General features: G+C 32.1%; 1 protein-coding gene across 12 annotated transcripts in view; it reads left to right on the top strand.

Moving 5' to 3' along the window:
• alpha-Catr (alpha-catenin related) overlaps positions 1 to 15,033 on the top strand; it is a 50,269-nt gene that overhangs the window by 28,021 nt on the left and 7,215 nt on the right. For 4 of the 12 annotated variants that reach the window (XM_085191303.1, XM_085191294.1, XM_085191300.1 and 1 more), the window contains exons 3-12: positions 7,508 to 7,650; positions 7,875 to 8,093; positions 9,772 to 9,909; positions 12,515 to 12,544; positions 13,275 to 13,532; positions 13,615 to 13,792; positions 13,910 to 13,992; positions 14,059 to 14,337; positions 14,520 to 14,683; positions 14,875 to 15,028. In XM_085191303.1, the coding sequence (XP_085047429.1) occupies positions 7,508 to 7,650; positions 7,875 to 8,093; positions 9,772 to 9,909; positions 12,515 to 12,544; positions 13,275 to 13,532; positions 13,615 to 13,792; positions 13,910 to 13,992; positions 14,059 to 14,337; positions 14,520 to 14,683; positions 14,875 to 15,028 (1,646 nt within the window). The remainder of the gene's footprint in view (positions 1 to 7,507; positions 7,651 to 7,874; positions 8,094 to 9,771; positions 9,910 to 12,514; positions 12,545 to 13,274; positions 13,533 to 13,614; positions 13,793 to 13,909; positions 13,993 to 14,058; positions 14,338 to 14,519; positions 14,684 to 14,874; positions 15,029 to 15,033) is intronic. The other 8 variants (XM_085191304.1, XM_085191305.1, XM_085191302.1 and 5 more) reach the window with 6 other exon arrangements.

Here is a 15,033-nt window from a genome sequence, read left to right as displayed (position 1 = left end):
CGAACGGGGAGAGAATATTAAACTTTATTCAAGCTTAGACATTGATTTATGTATTTAATACTTTGGAAAGTAAACTATTTAATATTAATAGCTTGTTAGATTTGTTATAAATATAAACGCATTTGGGTTGGGTTGGATTAAAATTGTGGTTTTATTTTCAGAACTGAAACTCACTGCCCAACTCAAATGTAATATACATTCTTACATGGTAGTAAAACATTTGGTAAAAAAACAATTATATATTCATTAAGCCTTCATCTACACATAATACTCTCATTAAAACATTTATTCGTTTATATTTATGTTGCCTGTAAGCCCACTCACAAAGGAACATCTTGGAAAGCATGACACCTTAAAATACCTTTCCATGCCAATTTTCCTCTAAATCGCTTTAGTTCTTAACATATCAGTACCGCTTCCTACAAAGGACTCGGTATTAGAAATTTGCATTAAATATTTTATTGTTACTTCACTTGGAATATATAAAGCACGTACTCGTACAGTCGTACACTTATATTCAAATAAAGAATTTAAGCTTGTTCAGAATTCATGAAGACTTGCACAGAACAAGTACTTACTAATATTTCATACACGTTTTGTATTTACATATACCTACTATAGATGATATCAAAGGAAAATGGTGAAAATTATGTGATAAATTATAATTTCTCTAATTTTATTAATCATTATTTTAATAAAGAATTACCAGTTTATCCATTTTTAATTTAAATTATCAAAGAAAATCTTTTAAATTGGTAATTTTAGTTATGTTTTAAATTATTGCAAACATAAATCACATGACACGTTTAAACTTAAGGGTTTCTAAGCCGAAACTAGAGTTACAAATTCGCAAAGATTAATCATATAGATTACGGTAAACCCTACCTGCTGGGTTAAAGTAGGCTATTTGCTTATTTGGGTATATCTATATACATATATACTTAAAAATAAATAAAGTATATAATCATTTTAGTATACATTTTTTTAAACTAAATCTAATTTCTAAATCTTTCATAATTTACATCAGTTTAATATTCAAATTAAACTAAATTGATATAATCGACGGCCTTCTCAAAATTATTCTAGAAATTTAATAATAGCTTTTTATATGTTATATACATATTTTTGATTTGAAGTCGTGACGATGAATGTTTATATGTAAATATATCAATATATACCAAAATACACCTAGGGGTCATCTATATATAGTAAGATCAGCGCCGCCCGTCAATGGTGCTATTTAAAAACGAATCTGCCTTTGTATTCCAGCAGAGTCGGGCGTTAGGCCTGAATTACAGTATCCGAAAAAAATTCAGGCGTGTAATCTCACAGAGGAATTTGGTAAGGTTATATTTTGAAATATTAACAATTATTGATTTTTTATTCAGCCGACCTGTTTTTTGTTTCGATAAATAATATTTTTTTAATGCTTAAAGTAGGTTGATAAAGAAAATCATAGAATATTTATACCCAGAGTGTAATAAGTTGATCTCTGGGTATAATGACAATAAGCTGAGAATTTTTTGAAAAAATAAATAAACTGAAAAATAATTTAAAATTTACACATATTTAATGTTAGAAATTTTTACATTTATGTGTATTTCTACAGAAAACAGATCTACAATAATTAAATATATGTAGATAAGTTTACTCTCTTGTATTAGGGAGATAAATATTACGTAATATCCTAAGAAGTAGTACTTAAATCTAACAAATGGGCCGCCCGGCTCTAATTAAAGACAACGTAGAAACACGTAGGCACAGGCCCGCATCGAGTTTGAAGCTTAAAATAACCAATGTTAAAAACTTCAAAATAAATAAAAACTAAAACAACTATAGTTTAATTTTTCCTTTCTATTTTTTATTTCTTTATCAATATTACAAAACTGAAGATTTTGTTTGGTTAAATGTACTAATCTCAGCACGTACTTGTTCTCCTATCCTCAAGTGGTAATCGAACCCACAACCAATCACATTTGCAGTGGCACATTTGTTCCCCTGCGCCACAAATGGCCTCTTAACAAAAAATATATTTAAATTAATGTTTATGTAAATGTATGTTTGTATAAATAGTTTTCGGTGTAAAGTTTTTTCAATGCCATTACTGAACAAACTGAAGGAAAACAACATTAAGTAACAATTTTCGGAGCATTTCATCGGTTACTTTATTGACGCCAGAATGTCTACGAGCACAGCCAAATGGAACTGATTCTCAAGGATTATGACATTTTACTACCTTTATGGTAAATAGGTCTTTAGATATTGTCTCTGTCATTCTTATACATTCATTTTCATAGAAAAACATATATTTTTATAGAAGATAAATATATGTATAATAATGATCCAAGATTTTTTTTAGCGGAATTACGTAGAATTTACTATAGACTTAAATCAGAAGAAAAAAAATGAATACCAACATTTTGTCGGGTTGGAATTGAATTTACAACTATCATTTATCGTTCAGTTTGGTATGCCCCAATTTACTATACATATCAACAAACTAAACTTATCTCAGTATTTATGACCGTTTCCATTAATATTTAGGTACATTAAACAGAAAACAAAATCCAATTTCGCCACCTGTAAATCTAAATGGACGGAAATTATAGTACGGAGTGAGTTGTTCCAATACAACTCTATCAGCCAACCTGGCAGTGTGCAGGAAATACGCGACGTTAGAGCTAATTTTTTGAAAGCTTTTGACAAGTTGAAACTTGTTCGCTAACTCGATTTGAAAGTAATATCTATTTTGGCACCACTCTCTAGCTGAGGCAACAGCTGGCTGACTTTGGAAATTTAACATTCGAGAATAAAATCAAAATATGACACTACTTAAATAGTTTCGTTTATTTCGTTGGTATCATAGTTATTTACATATCTAACTATACTTTTAAATTATAAATTCGTATAGAGATATTCCCTTAAAGTTAATTTTCAGAATTGAAATTGTACAATTTATACAAAATATTTATTTTTTTCTACGTCTAGCATGTATAAAAAAGTGAAAACATTAATAAAAACATAAAATTTTGGACTGTGGCGGACGGCGACCGTACTCGATGTTCCACTTTTCATTTTGAATACAAATAAAAAATCTTAAACGCCGCTAAGGCTGTATGGACATAAATACGGATACAAATACATTTTGCTTTTAAAAGTGGGAATCGCTTTGAAAATCTACTAAGAGCTTTTACTTCACTCTCTATCCTTTGAACTCTTAAAATCTCATTTAAAGAAGTTGTCATTCACCCATATTTCTCTTTAAGTTGTCGGACTATACATACTTAAAAGATTATCATATTTTAAGCGTTAAATTAAATTTATAGCTGGGTAGGTAGAGGGAACCTAATGTTATTTACACTAACAGACGCTACATGTTGAATGGCGGAACTCAACGCTACGTTTCACTCGTTACCAGAGCGAGGAAATAAAAATAATAAATATGTCTGTTTTGACGAGAGGTAATCGAAGTCGTAACAGTTGCACAACGGCCTTAATTCATTCAAAAAATACCAATATTCTTATTAATATAAAGCAAAAATAATAAAAAGACGATAATAACTAATAAACCACGTGTATAGATTTCATGTTAATCAAGTATAAACAAAGCTCGCTTAACCAATCAATCACCCTTAGCTCTATTAAGTTCTTCGTGCTTAAAGGTGCCTCAAACGAATGTAGTTTTAATATAGGCTTTCCCGCATAATTGAAACTTTGGATTTCAATTGTGAAGCTATCGAGTAAAACGAAAACACCTGTTGTTCGATATCTTTGCACGAAATATTAATATTTTGTGATACATTTTTGTAATGTAATAAAGTTAGTGTTTTTATGAATTCCTTTGGCAATATTTATATATAAATAAAAGAAATGTTTCAATACTATATAAAAAAAATTCACTAATATACCTATGTATGTACAAGCAACATAATATATTGCATATATTTACGTATATTGAAGATGAAATTTCCTCATATTTTACCATATCAAAATAATGGGTATGAAACAAAAACACCTTCATACGCGAGTTTTATGGTTATGGCATAATATCTTGGCTTCTCGTAGGCAGTTTGCCCTTCCCATACGTAGTTCAATATCAAAATTTCTCCAAAACATTTACGTTTCACATTACGTCACGGGACCATCTATCTACCCAGCCCAGCCCCAGGTGCGGCGAGGAGTCGCTTTATACTACATTAAGTAAATGCGAAATGGCTATAAAGTCTATCGTCGGAAATCTAAATTCTTTTAGGGAAAATGTGTCTAACATTGAATATTAAATGTCATATTACATTATAAGTAAGTTAGTAACGACCTAAAGATTAAAAAAATAAATATAATATAAATTAATATGAAATTTAAACTCTACATAACTCTAAAATCCGATAGATTTTTTTTATCTGTTATCAATACATATGTTCAAAAATGCATATAATTGTTAACACGATACTAAAATACAAACAAATAATTAAAAAACGACTGTCTATTTGTATTTTGGTCTTTTCATGCCAGAGATTCCGCGGGATCGGGATTTACGCGTCAAACCACATTTACCGCTCAAATATCTACCGCCCAGATAAATATGTTATAACCAAATATTTTTCTGTTAAAATACGACATTTACTGTGAGCAAAAATTATTATTTATTTCTATTTTCTTTTTTTAGGAAATAAAATCTTCCTCTTATCAACAAACTAACTACTAAGTCGCTTATTAAGTTTTCACGTCACATTGACATCCTAATACAACTAAAAACTAATAAGGCGTTTACAGATATTAAATATTAATATTTAATGTTATATATTTTAACCATTTTCACAAAACACACCGAATAATCGAGATTTTTTATATAGTGACATGAATACAATTAAATAGCTCAAGATCCCAGAGCCCAAGATCCCAGAGCTGCCAGACCTACGTCATTTTAGCGAAACTGAAATTTTGAGGACTATTAGTGTAATATGCAGTTAAGACAGTGTGCCTACTCACTAACTTGAAAGTGGTGGCTGGCTGGATGGCTTAACTATATATTAGACTATTAATCCTCAAAATTTCAGCTTTACTAAAATGACGTAGGTCTGGCGGCCCTGGGATCTCGGTGGGCAAATAAAATTATAATTTCAAATAGTATAAAGTAATCGTTTGTTTTTGTTGATAACGTAATGACAACATACTCGTAGTATATAGACAAAACATGATTAAAACTGAAATCGTAACTAATTTCCATACATATATTCGGTAATGGCTATCTGCTGCGCATTGCAGCCAGTGACGTAGACTGCGGCACAATCAAACACCTCTAAATACCGAGCAGTCACGCGTAAGCCCTTTAGAAGTTATTGTTAATAGCGGATTATGTACAAAAGCAATCCTATTTGTTATTTAATATCAAAATACCAATACTCAATGAGTTTACTATAAGTAATATCCAGGTCACAGGCCATTAAGCATTGAAATGGTTTGTTGTCATGCTATTTAACTTTTGCTTAAATATAAATATAAATAGCGACAAGAAAATATGCAAAGCAATTAAAATTATATTAAGTTCTTTATATATGTTCATGCGTGACGCGTGCGTGCTTAAAAGCTTTAACTTAAAGCTAGTGAAAGTAAGGATACCATTTAAAGTTGATTTATTTAGAAATCATTATTTAATTGGTAGTATACTTCAATAATAAGTTTTAAAAAAAATATTTCCCTTCTATACATATCTACGAGTTATTATGGAAACATATACTTAGCTATAGTACCTAGTGGCTTATAATTTCGTTGCATTGAAGTAATTATTATTAGAAATTTAGCTTTATTTAAACTTTCGAAAATGTGTATTTTTTTTTATTTTAAAATAAAGACGTTACAAAAATCCCATAAAGTGTAATGATGACAAGAAGCTTTTAAACAGATGAATTTTTAAGTTACGGCCGTCTTCAGCTGTGTCTTTACTAGTACCTTACCTAAAAAACACATTCATTCACATTCATTCACTTCTTTATTTATATTAATATTAATATAAATTTAATTGAGGTTTGGACTATTAATAAATAGAGGTAGCTAAATGGGGGCTACGAACGTGAATCGGGTAGTAAGCACCGTTATCCTCATTTTATAGGGCGTGCCGACGTAAATCTCGCGAAGCCACATTTTGTGCCCCTTTATTAATCTGGTTTAAGCGCGATTGCCGCTCCAATCAGCTGAAAATGATTCTCCATTTTAGCTATAAGTGAACAATTTTTACATTGATTAAAATGTAAATTATGAAAACTTAAATAGTTATATGAAAACTCCTGTATATATTGTATTGGAGATTATTAATAATACATTATTCCCAATACTAAAATACGTAAATAGATGTATTTTGTGTACATGTATTCGTGTATTCGAATGTAAAATATTTAGATTTGTTATATCGATATAAACTATTTACAGCAAGCAATCAAATAAAACAATCAAAGGTATGAGTATGTGGCAGAGATTGAATCGTGCTTGACCCCAAACAATCATTTGCTTCGTGACTATTCACATACATATGTTCCTACTATATAATTTGTAGGCTGTATGGTCTAATATTGAAATAATACTTATTTTTATTACAGTTATAGTTCATAATTTCACTTTATCATCAATTATATGCTTATCTTTGCAAATAATCTACTGATATTTTTTTTTATTTAATACAAATGTAAGCCTGTGGCGTAAAGGATTTGAACAACCATGGAATAGAGTTAGCCGAATTAGTTCGAAAACTGTTTATCTTTTTCCATTTTTTTTTCTTTTTGAAATTTAAAATTTAAAAACATGTATTTTTTATAAACTTCCTGACCTACAGACCTAGAGATATTATAATCCTACCATTTAATAGTATATCTAATTAATGTCAAATCTAATGTGAAAATCATATGTTAATATTTTCCGTTAAGACATTACATAAAGAAAATGATTTTTCTTCTTTGTTATCAAGATGCTGCAATAAATTATAAGGATATTATTTCATTAATTAAACTGGTAGACCAATGTTCCGGGCAAATGTATATTAATTTGGCTTCGCAATTAATTATGCAACAAAGAAAAGGTTACGGTAGACTATACATTTCAAAACGTTATGACTTTATTAATTAGTTTAGGTAATTTAAAAGTTTCATTTAGTAATGTCGGTGACATAAGAAATAGAAAAAATATATCTCACTTTGTCTGTATAAAATTGATATACCTCAGCCTGTCTATCTGCCACGCAGATGTGGGATATGTATGAAGATACAGATAGTACTAGCGGCCCATGCGCGGCTTCGCCTGCTTATGTTATATTATACTAAATTAAACAAAATCTTTTCATAAATTGTAGCCTATATGTTATTCTAATGTATAAGTTACTTAAAATTTTTATCTATATCAGTTAGGTATGTTCAGTAATTTTTGCGTAAAGTGGAACAAACATCCATTCTAACCAAATTTCACATTTATAATATTAGTAAGATGTCAAAATCAAAAATCTTCGTCTATTGATTAACAGGTCGTGCTATAGAACGAGTGTGCGCAGGGGCTGATGGTGCCGGCATGGTGTCGGCGGCACGAGCGCTGCTCGCCTCCGTCACCAGGGTACTCCTCTTGGCTGACATGGTCGTTGTGAGACAACTTTTATTAGCTAAGGATAAGGTAAAAAAGAAAATTATTACATGTTTTAGGAAAACTCTCCTAAAACAATATTATAACATGATAAAAAAGTGTTGTAAGAGTCAATATTTTACTTTGTTCATTTCATATACCTACTAAAAAACAGCAACTCCTTAAGTATTATTATAGGGAAAACGAGGGCAAACAGCTACTAACGAGATGCCAAACTTTCATAAGTGAACTGAAAGTCGTCTGATTGTGAGCAGGTGGCGCGATCTTTAGATCGGTTAGAGTCGGTGTCCAACTTCGCGGAATTTGTACGTGCCTTCACGGAATTTGGGGGTGGTATGGTGGAGCTGGCGAGGCTGACGGCGGAACGGAGAGCGGACCTCCGCGACGAAAGGCGGAGAGCACAAGTAGCGGCCGCAAGAAACGTCCTTGAACGATCCACACTTATGCTCCTTACCTCGTCTAAGGTATTAGTGGTAATGACATTTCTAGCCAACACGTAAGAATGAAATGAAATGTTAAACTTAGAAAAATAATAATTATACTCTTGAAATAATTATGTTTAAAAAAATATCATTATTCAATTTTAATTAATCTCTATAATCTATTAATGAAAGGTGTCGCCCTACATATATTTAGTATCGAAGTGTCCAGCTTGTGTATGGTAGCGTAAATTACACCCGTCTTAGGGTAGCCTTGCCCATCTATTATGTAGGTTTTGCGCCAATTCCGGGCCGCGCTTTGTTTGTGACACGGTTTATAGACCGCTATTACTCTTCTGTTTTATAGTCACGATTGGCTTTCATTTCAGTTTAACTCTAAATATAGCTTAAACGAATCAAGCGTACGCGAATTGATATTAAATCAGATTCATTTTAATACTATTGACTGAAATCACGAGTATGCAATCGTTGTCGTACATTTTATATCCTTTTTAATAAAAAAAACAATATTTTCTTGAAGCAGACTTCATATGGCTGTAATTTGCAACAATATGTTTTAAAAATACGATATTCTTTATATTAATTAAACAAGTAGATAAAAGTATCTGCTGATATACCTACTGCATAAAAAATATATTTTTAAAGTTAATGATGGCAACAAAATTATCATATCGAAGTTGTTCAATTTTATTGATCCCATTGCCTCTTTTACATGTATTAAACGAGCTTATTTTATTTACATAATGAACGTTTCTTTAAAATTTGCTTTGTATCTTATGTTTGTACTCGTAACTTTGTTGCTATTGCAGGTTAAATATACTTGACATATAAATTCAATAATAACAATAATTCAATTTATACATTTTCTTAAAACATTAAAGAAAATAAATTTATAGAGTAAAATATGCAGAAGATTACGTTATGTTCAAAACAAAGAATTAATTATTGTTTTCGCAACAAATGCTAACATAATTCAGACTCTTTAAGGAAAACAAGCCCGGTGAAACTTATACACATAATAAAAAGGAAACCCTGACAACTTCATGTAAAAATATTCTTTCGTGTCCAAGACAAATAACTTTTTAAATGAAATACAAGATTAGCTATAATAAAAAGAATTAAAAGACATACTTTTGAAATTAATATTTTTATAAGCTTACGTCTAAGATGGTTAATTATTTTGTGTTCGCCATTGTTTTTACGAAAGAAAGAGCAAAATAAATGATCTAGTGGACTACTACGTGTATAAATGAGTACAACCAGCGGATAAAACTATTCCTGTTGCGAAATATTTCACGCTAATAGCCTAGCCAATAAATTTCGCCTTTATGGCGTATGGTCAATCAACACCAGTATCCACAAATGCATACTAAAACCAAAAATATCTGTAAAGTGATAGGTTTTCCACTTATATATTTGAAAAAAGAGTTTGTCTTTTTTTTTCAGCTTCACTCTGTATCCCGCGTGTATCAGAGTAGAGAAAGATAGCCTAGTGTTAAGACACTCCTGTTCCTACTATCTGCCGAATTCTGGAGGTATCACGTGTTGAGTAACGGAACTCAACGCCGCACTTTGTTTCGACACCAGAGCGAAAATATAATTTTTAATAAATATTTCATTTCCTCAAGTGGGGATCGAACCCACGACCAGTAGCGTCTACAATAATATACATATAAAATATTCATTTGTTCATATGTTTATATTTACACAGACATGTATGCGGCACCCTGGCAGCGCGTCCGCTCGAGAGAACCGCGACACTGTCTTCTGTCAGATGAGACGCGCCATGGATCTTATACACTACGTGGTGCGCGACGGTCTGCCCGGACACGAGGAGCAGTCACACGAGGTCTGCTTTTTAATGATTATGACGAATGATGATTATGAAAACTAATATGATTATATATAATTGTTTCGAGTAAAACAATTTACCATATTTTAAAAAGGTATATTATATGTAAACGTATAATATAATAAATGGTAAAAAATAACAATTTATATACTAAAATTAGAGATAATATTTCTTAAACGTTATCTAATGTTATTTCCGAAAATCTACACACCAACGTACATATTTAAAATTTACACAAGCTTAACATACTTACAAGAAATTATTTCCCGAATTCAACACGAAATTAACAAAAAGTTTGTCTACTAACTAGTAAGTAACTTCCTAGTTCAAACTAGGCTATCCTAAACTTGTAGTGGGTTTGGAACATTAATTAGTTTTACCAAAAATATTCTTACAAGTATATATTACTATATTTATCTATTAAATTAAACCAGCTTCACGCTGTACCCCGCACGCTGCAGGGTAGGCAGAGGGAACCTAGTGCTAAGATACCCCGTTCCTCACTTTTGGCCAAATTCTGGAGGTATAGTGTGTTGAGTGGCGGAATTCAACGCTTCGCTCTGGTTCGACACCAGAGCGAAGCGAGAGCGTTTGCCTCGAGAGCGAAATAGAAATATAAATTTGAATAAATATAAATTTCCTCGAATGGGGATTGGACCTACAACCAATCAAGTTTAAAGTCCAATTCTGTGCCCCTGCGCTACTACTGGCCTTTATTTATCCATACAAGATGTATGTACATATAAATTTATGAATAATTGCTTTCAATAAAATACACATGGTGTTGTCGGTATAGATTAAATTTAATTACTTTCGCTTATTTTCCATTCGTAAGCTGGCTGATTGCCAATAATCGAAGCGATATTAAAAACATCTTATATCGTATATAAAATATAATTTAATAAAAGTACACATAATATGAGAGCTACAGTGAAAGGTAAAGCACAGCTGTGGCTACCTCTGTGACATTTACAACAAATGCAAACGCAACGTATTCGCTCAGGCACAGTACAAATGGAAGATGTATTTTAAGAATAAAAGAAAACAGAATTAATTTTATCTTTATAGTATTTTACATAGCATTATAGCAGTTTTTCTAATTGGTAATTATGTGTTAACAATATTGTTAATGAATAAATAATAAATAAATAATGGAATATTCATTGTAAAAAAATATTGTGAATTGAATATTAGCTTTTGTTACTTAAGTGGTTAAGATTTCAATATAACATGTATGTTTAATAAAAAAGAACCGACTTTAAGAACTAAAAAGCATAAAATAACGTAATAAAGTTTAATTTAGAATGCTTCTTATCCAAGTCGTTAATACTATTGGTATGTGCTACCAACCTACTGATAGGTTTGAAGTCGGTTCCAAGACCTCATTTTCTCTTTTTTGTACCTTTATAGTTTTAACTTTTTTTATATTTGGGGTACATTTTATCCTTTAAAGAGTAGATTATACAAATCGAACCCCCTGTACCACTCATAACTATTATGGATGTTTAAAAAAAATATCTTACATTTCTCTTTTTTGTACCTTTATAGTTTTAACTTTTTTTATATTTGGGAGAACTTTTGGGGTACATTTTATCCTTTAAAGAGTGGATTATACAAATCGAACCCCCCTGTACCATTTATAACCATTATGCATGTTTAAAAAAATATGCATCGAATAGAAACCGTTCTAACGGAAGTATAGATATTACCTGAATATGAGATACATGCAGTGCAACATTTGAGCTTACATATAACGTGCCTCCACAGTTAACGTAAACAGAATTGATAAAATTCTGCTATAAACAGTAAAATAAAGATAATAGTTAAAAAAACGCTATACGCCTTTTCCAGCATAGCAAAGTAGTTGGAGATGAGTGCCTTACTCGAGTAAAATTACAAATAATAATATGAAGTATTCTGAATAAAAAATATATATTTTAAGTTAATGATGGTAACAAAATTATCATATCATTTTATTTCTGCTACAGCTTCTGCTACAGAAAAATGTAAATATAAAATTATAAAAAAATACTTGAAATATAGACAAAACGGCTACGTATCACTTTAATAGACAAATTTAATTTAAATCCGTTGATATTCTATATAAAATGTATCGATACAAGAAAATTCGGAAAAGTTAGAAAGCCTTCAATAACGTTATATACACAGATAAATAATTCCCTGCTTCCGACAGGCGTTTAGTACGACCGATTACAATCATCACGCTATCGCGATGGGCAGCCTTGGCACTGGCCTACTACTTCTAATTTATATGTACTAAATTACATTTAATATATTAAAATGTTATGTTATTAATAATATACAATTAATAACAGATTAAACCTTATATTAATGCAAAAAATATATACCATTAATTTCTTCTTCATTTATGCTTAATAAACTTGTCTTATGTATTTCAATTTTCTTTTATATACGAGTCTACGAACAATGCATAAGGAAATGAAGGGATTTGTTTTGCGTAAGTATGAAAACAAAGGTTTTTCGTTTCATAAATATCTCCCTTATCCCCTATACTCTTCTCTCAGCGCTCTTCCATTCTGACTCGCTGAACATAAACACTATTTTTTATTTTTTCTTGTAGTTGCAACCTTTCTCGGATAGTCACGAGCAGGTACATAAATTAAATGTAGGTAGCGAGTGCATTTCCTTTTTAAGCATACACAATTATTAAATATTTGTATTTATTATATAGCTCTATTGCATTTTATGGCTCTTTCTAAATATGCTTTCTTTATATAAAAAAAGTTCGCATTAGAAATTTTATTAACTATTCTTTCTCATGCTCGGGTCAAAACTGACAAGATATTTTCAGGAGTTAACAACGCATGAGGTAAAAATGTATGAGAAAGAATAACTATAAACAGTACCTACCTATGTAACGTGCACTCGTACTTTGTGAGCTTCAAATTACATTTCATAACATCGACATCAAATATTGTTTTTTATCTAACACTACGTAAAAAATTCGTTAATAGTCACGCAAGTTGTCTAGGAGAATGTAGTTCCGCTTAAAATTAGATTTTTCGTAAGTTGATTATTTTCTCTTGCCAAATTTTACTGTTATATCTATAGCCTATTTTGCTATATGAAAACACGCGCTAAAACAGTACGCAGGTTTTTTTAATAGAAAACATCGCTACACTAAATATTTGCTATATAATGTAAATTTTAAAGTAAAAGAAATAAAAAGTAATTTCTACCAGTGTATCATGTCAACAGTTAAGCTTTAACGTAATGCCACATAATGATTATTTTAAAGAGCTGCTAGATGTTATGAAATTCACATTTAAAATTATAAATAAATAAAAGGTTTTGTAAAATGTACTTGAACCTGTTACCAGGCTGCCCAGTGGGAGGCGGGTACAGCATTGGGTGCGTTGCGCGGTTTGTCGACGCAAGTCCGAGCGGCGAGGGCTCGGGGCGGCGCCGATGGGGGCAGGAGGAGAGCCCTAGCTTCCACGCTGAGGGCCCTCGTCGAGAGGACGCACGACTTCACCGACTCCGCGTACACCTCGCATAACCACAGACAAAGGATACTTGCGCTCGCAGAAAGAATAGCGTACGAATTAGAAAGATTAGTCGCCGTCGCTGTTTCTTTAGTACGTGTGTATTTTATTTCATTTGATATGTACCTAGTTTTATGACGAAAATATAACTTTTTATTTCTTATATAAATTTCAGGAGGAGCAAGGCAGCACAGGTAGCGGGGCAGCATTGGAGAGCGCCTGTACAGGAGCTACCGGTGCAGCGTCAGAACTTGAACGGGCCTTAGTAGCGGCAGCTAGGGATCAAGCCCGAGATTTAGCACCTCTTGCCGACGAAGCAAGAAAACTTGCTTCAGACCTTGCACACATAGGTAGTTCAGTAAAGTTACCAAAAGAAGGTCAAATTCCAAATTTAAAATTTTCAAAAGTAAACAAAACGGCAATAGCTTTTTATATATGTTATTTTATATAGATAAATGTGACGATTTCAGCTAGTTCCTGTGGTGAGAGAGAATCCGAGAGACTGCACAGTATAGCGAGCCGACTGCACGAGCAGTTAGATCACATAATTGAGGCAGGTTACATTTTACCTTACTTAAATATAAACAATGTATGTTATTTAATATAAGATCATCAACAGGTATGCAAATTACTTAGGCATATAACGATGTCAGAAACGTTACAAGTGAGCGCGAAGTTCGCGGAGATCAACCTACGGATATACGGGCCGCAAGTGGTGACGGCGGCGCGCACGCTGGCGGCGCACCCCGGCAGCGCGGCGGCGCGCGAAAACCTGGACGTGTTTGTGGACATGTGGGCCTGGCTGCTGGCCGATGCCGCGCGCCTCGCCAAGGAGCTGCTGGACCTCACGGACGAGCGGCCTGACAAGCAACAGTACAGTAGCTTACCGAGACCTGGAGTAAGTTTGGGATATTGTCATTTAATTTAAGTGGACTTTGATTTTTTATATTGAACAGGATAATTGATTTTTCTATATGTATACGCTTCCATCTGATAACCATCCGAACCAACTCAAGTGAAACTAATTTTCAGTAACTTTAATTAATTTTATAAATTACGAATGTTTTAACACTTTCACAGAAACATGGAACGACAAGTAAGCCATTAAAGGCGGTGCGACTAGACTCCGATGAACAAGCAAAGATTGCAAAGTCAGGACTGGAAATGAAAATGATGTCTTCTGAGATGGATGCCGAGACTGAAAAATGGCAGGGTGCGGATGAAAATAATGACATTGTGAAGAGGTAATTTAATAGTATGCATAATAAATTTCATTCTAATCATTTTAGTGTCTTTAAATTAAATATTTGCTGCCTATTAACATAATAATTTTGGTTTCATATACGTAAAATAACCCTTCCATACTTCGTTTTCAAGTGTATCATGAGAGAAGTGCTTCAAAAAGTGCTTTATATTGTATTTTTTTACATTTCAGGGCGAAAAATATGTCTTCCATGGCCTTCGCTATGTACCAGTTCACAAAAGGTGAAGGTCGCCTCAACACTACACAAGACCTCTTCACACAAGCAGAATACTTTGCGGAAGAAGCTAATAGATTATATAAAATCGTCCGGCAATTTTCTTATCAGGTAAA

Source organism: Heliconius melpomene, chromosome 10, assembly GCF_056956725.1.
Source record: "Heliconius melpomene rosina isolate 202511_hmr_F chromosome 10, ASM5695672v1, whole genome shotgun sequence".
Classification (NCBI taxonomy): domain Eukaryota; kingdom Metazoa; phylum Arthropoda; class Insecta; order Lepidoptera; family Nymphalidae; genus Heliconius; species Heliconius melpomene.
Note: the sequence above shows the minus strand (reverse complement) of the source record. Positions and strands in the feature narration are given on the sequence as shown.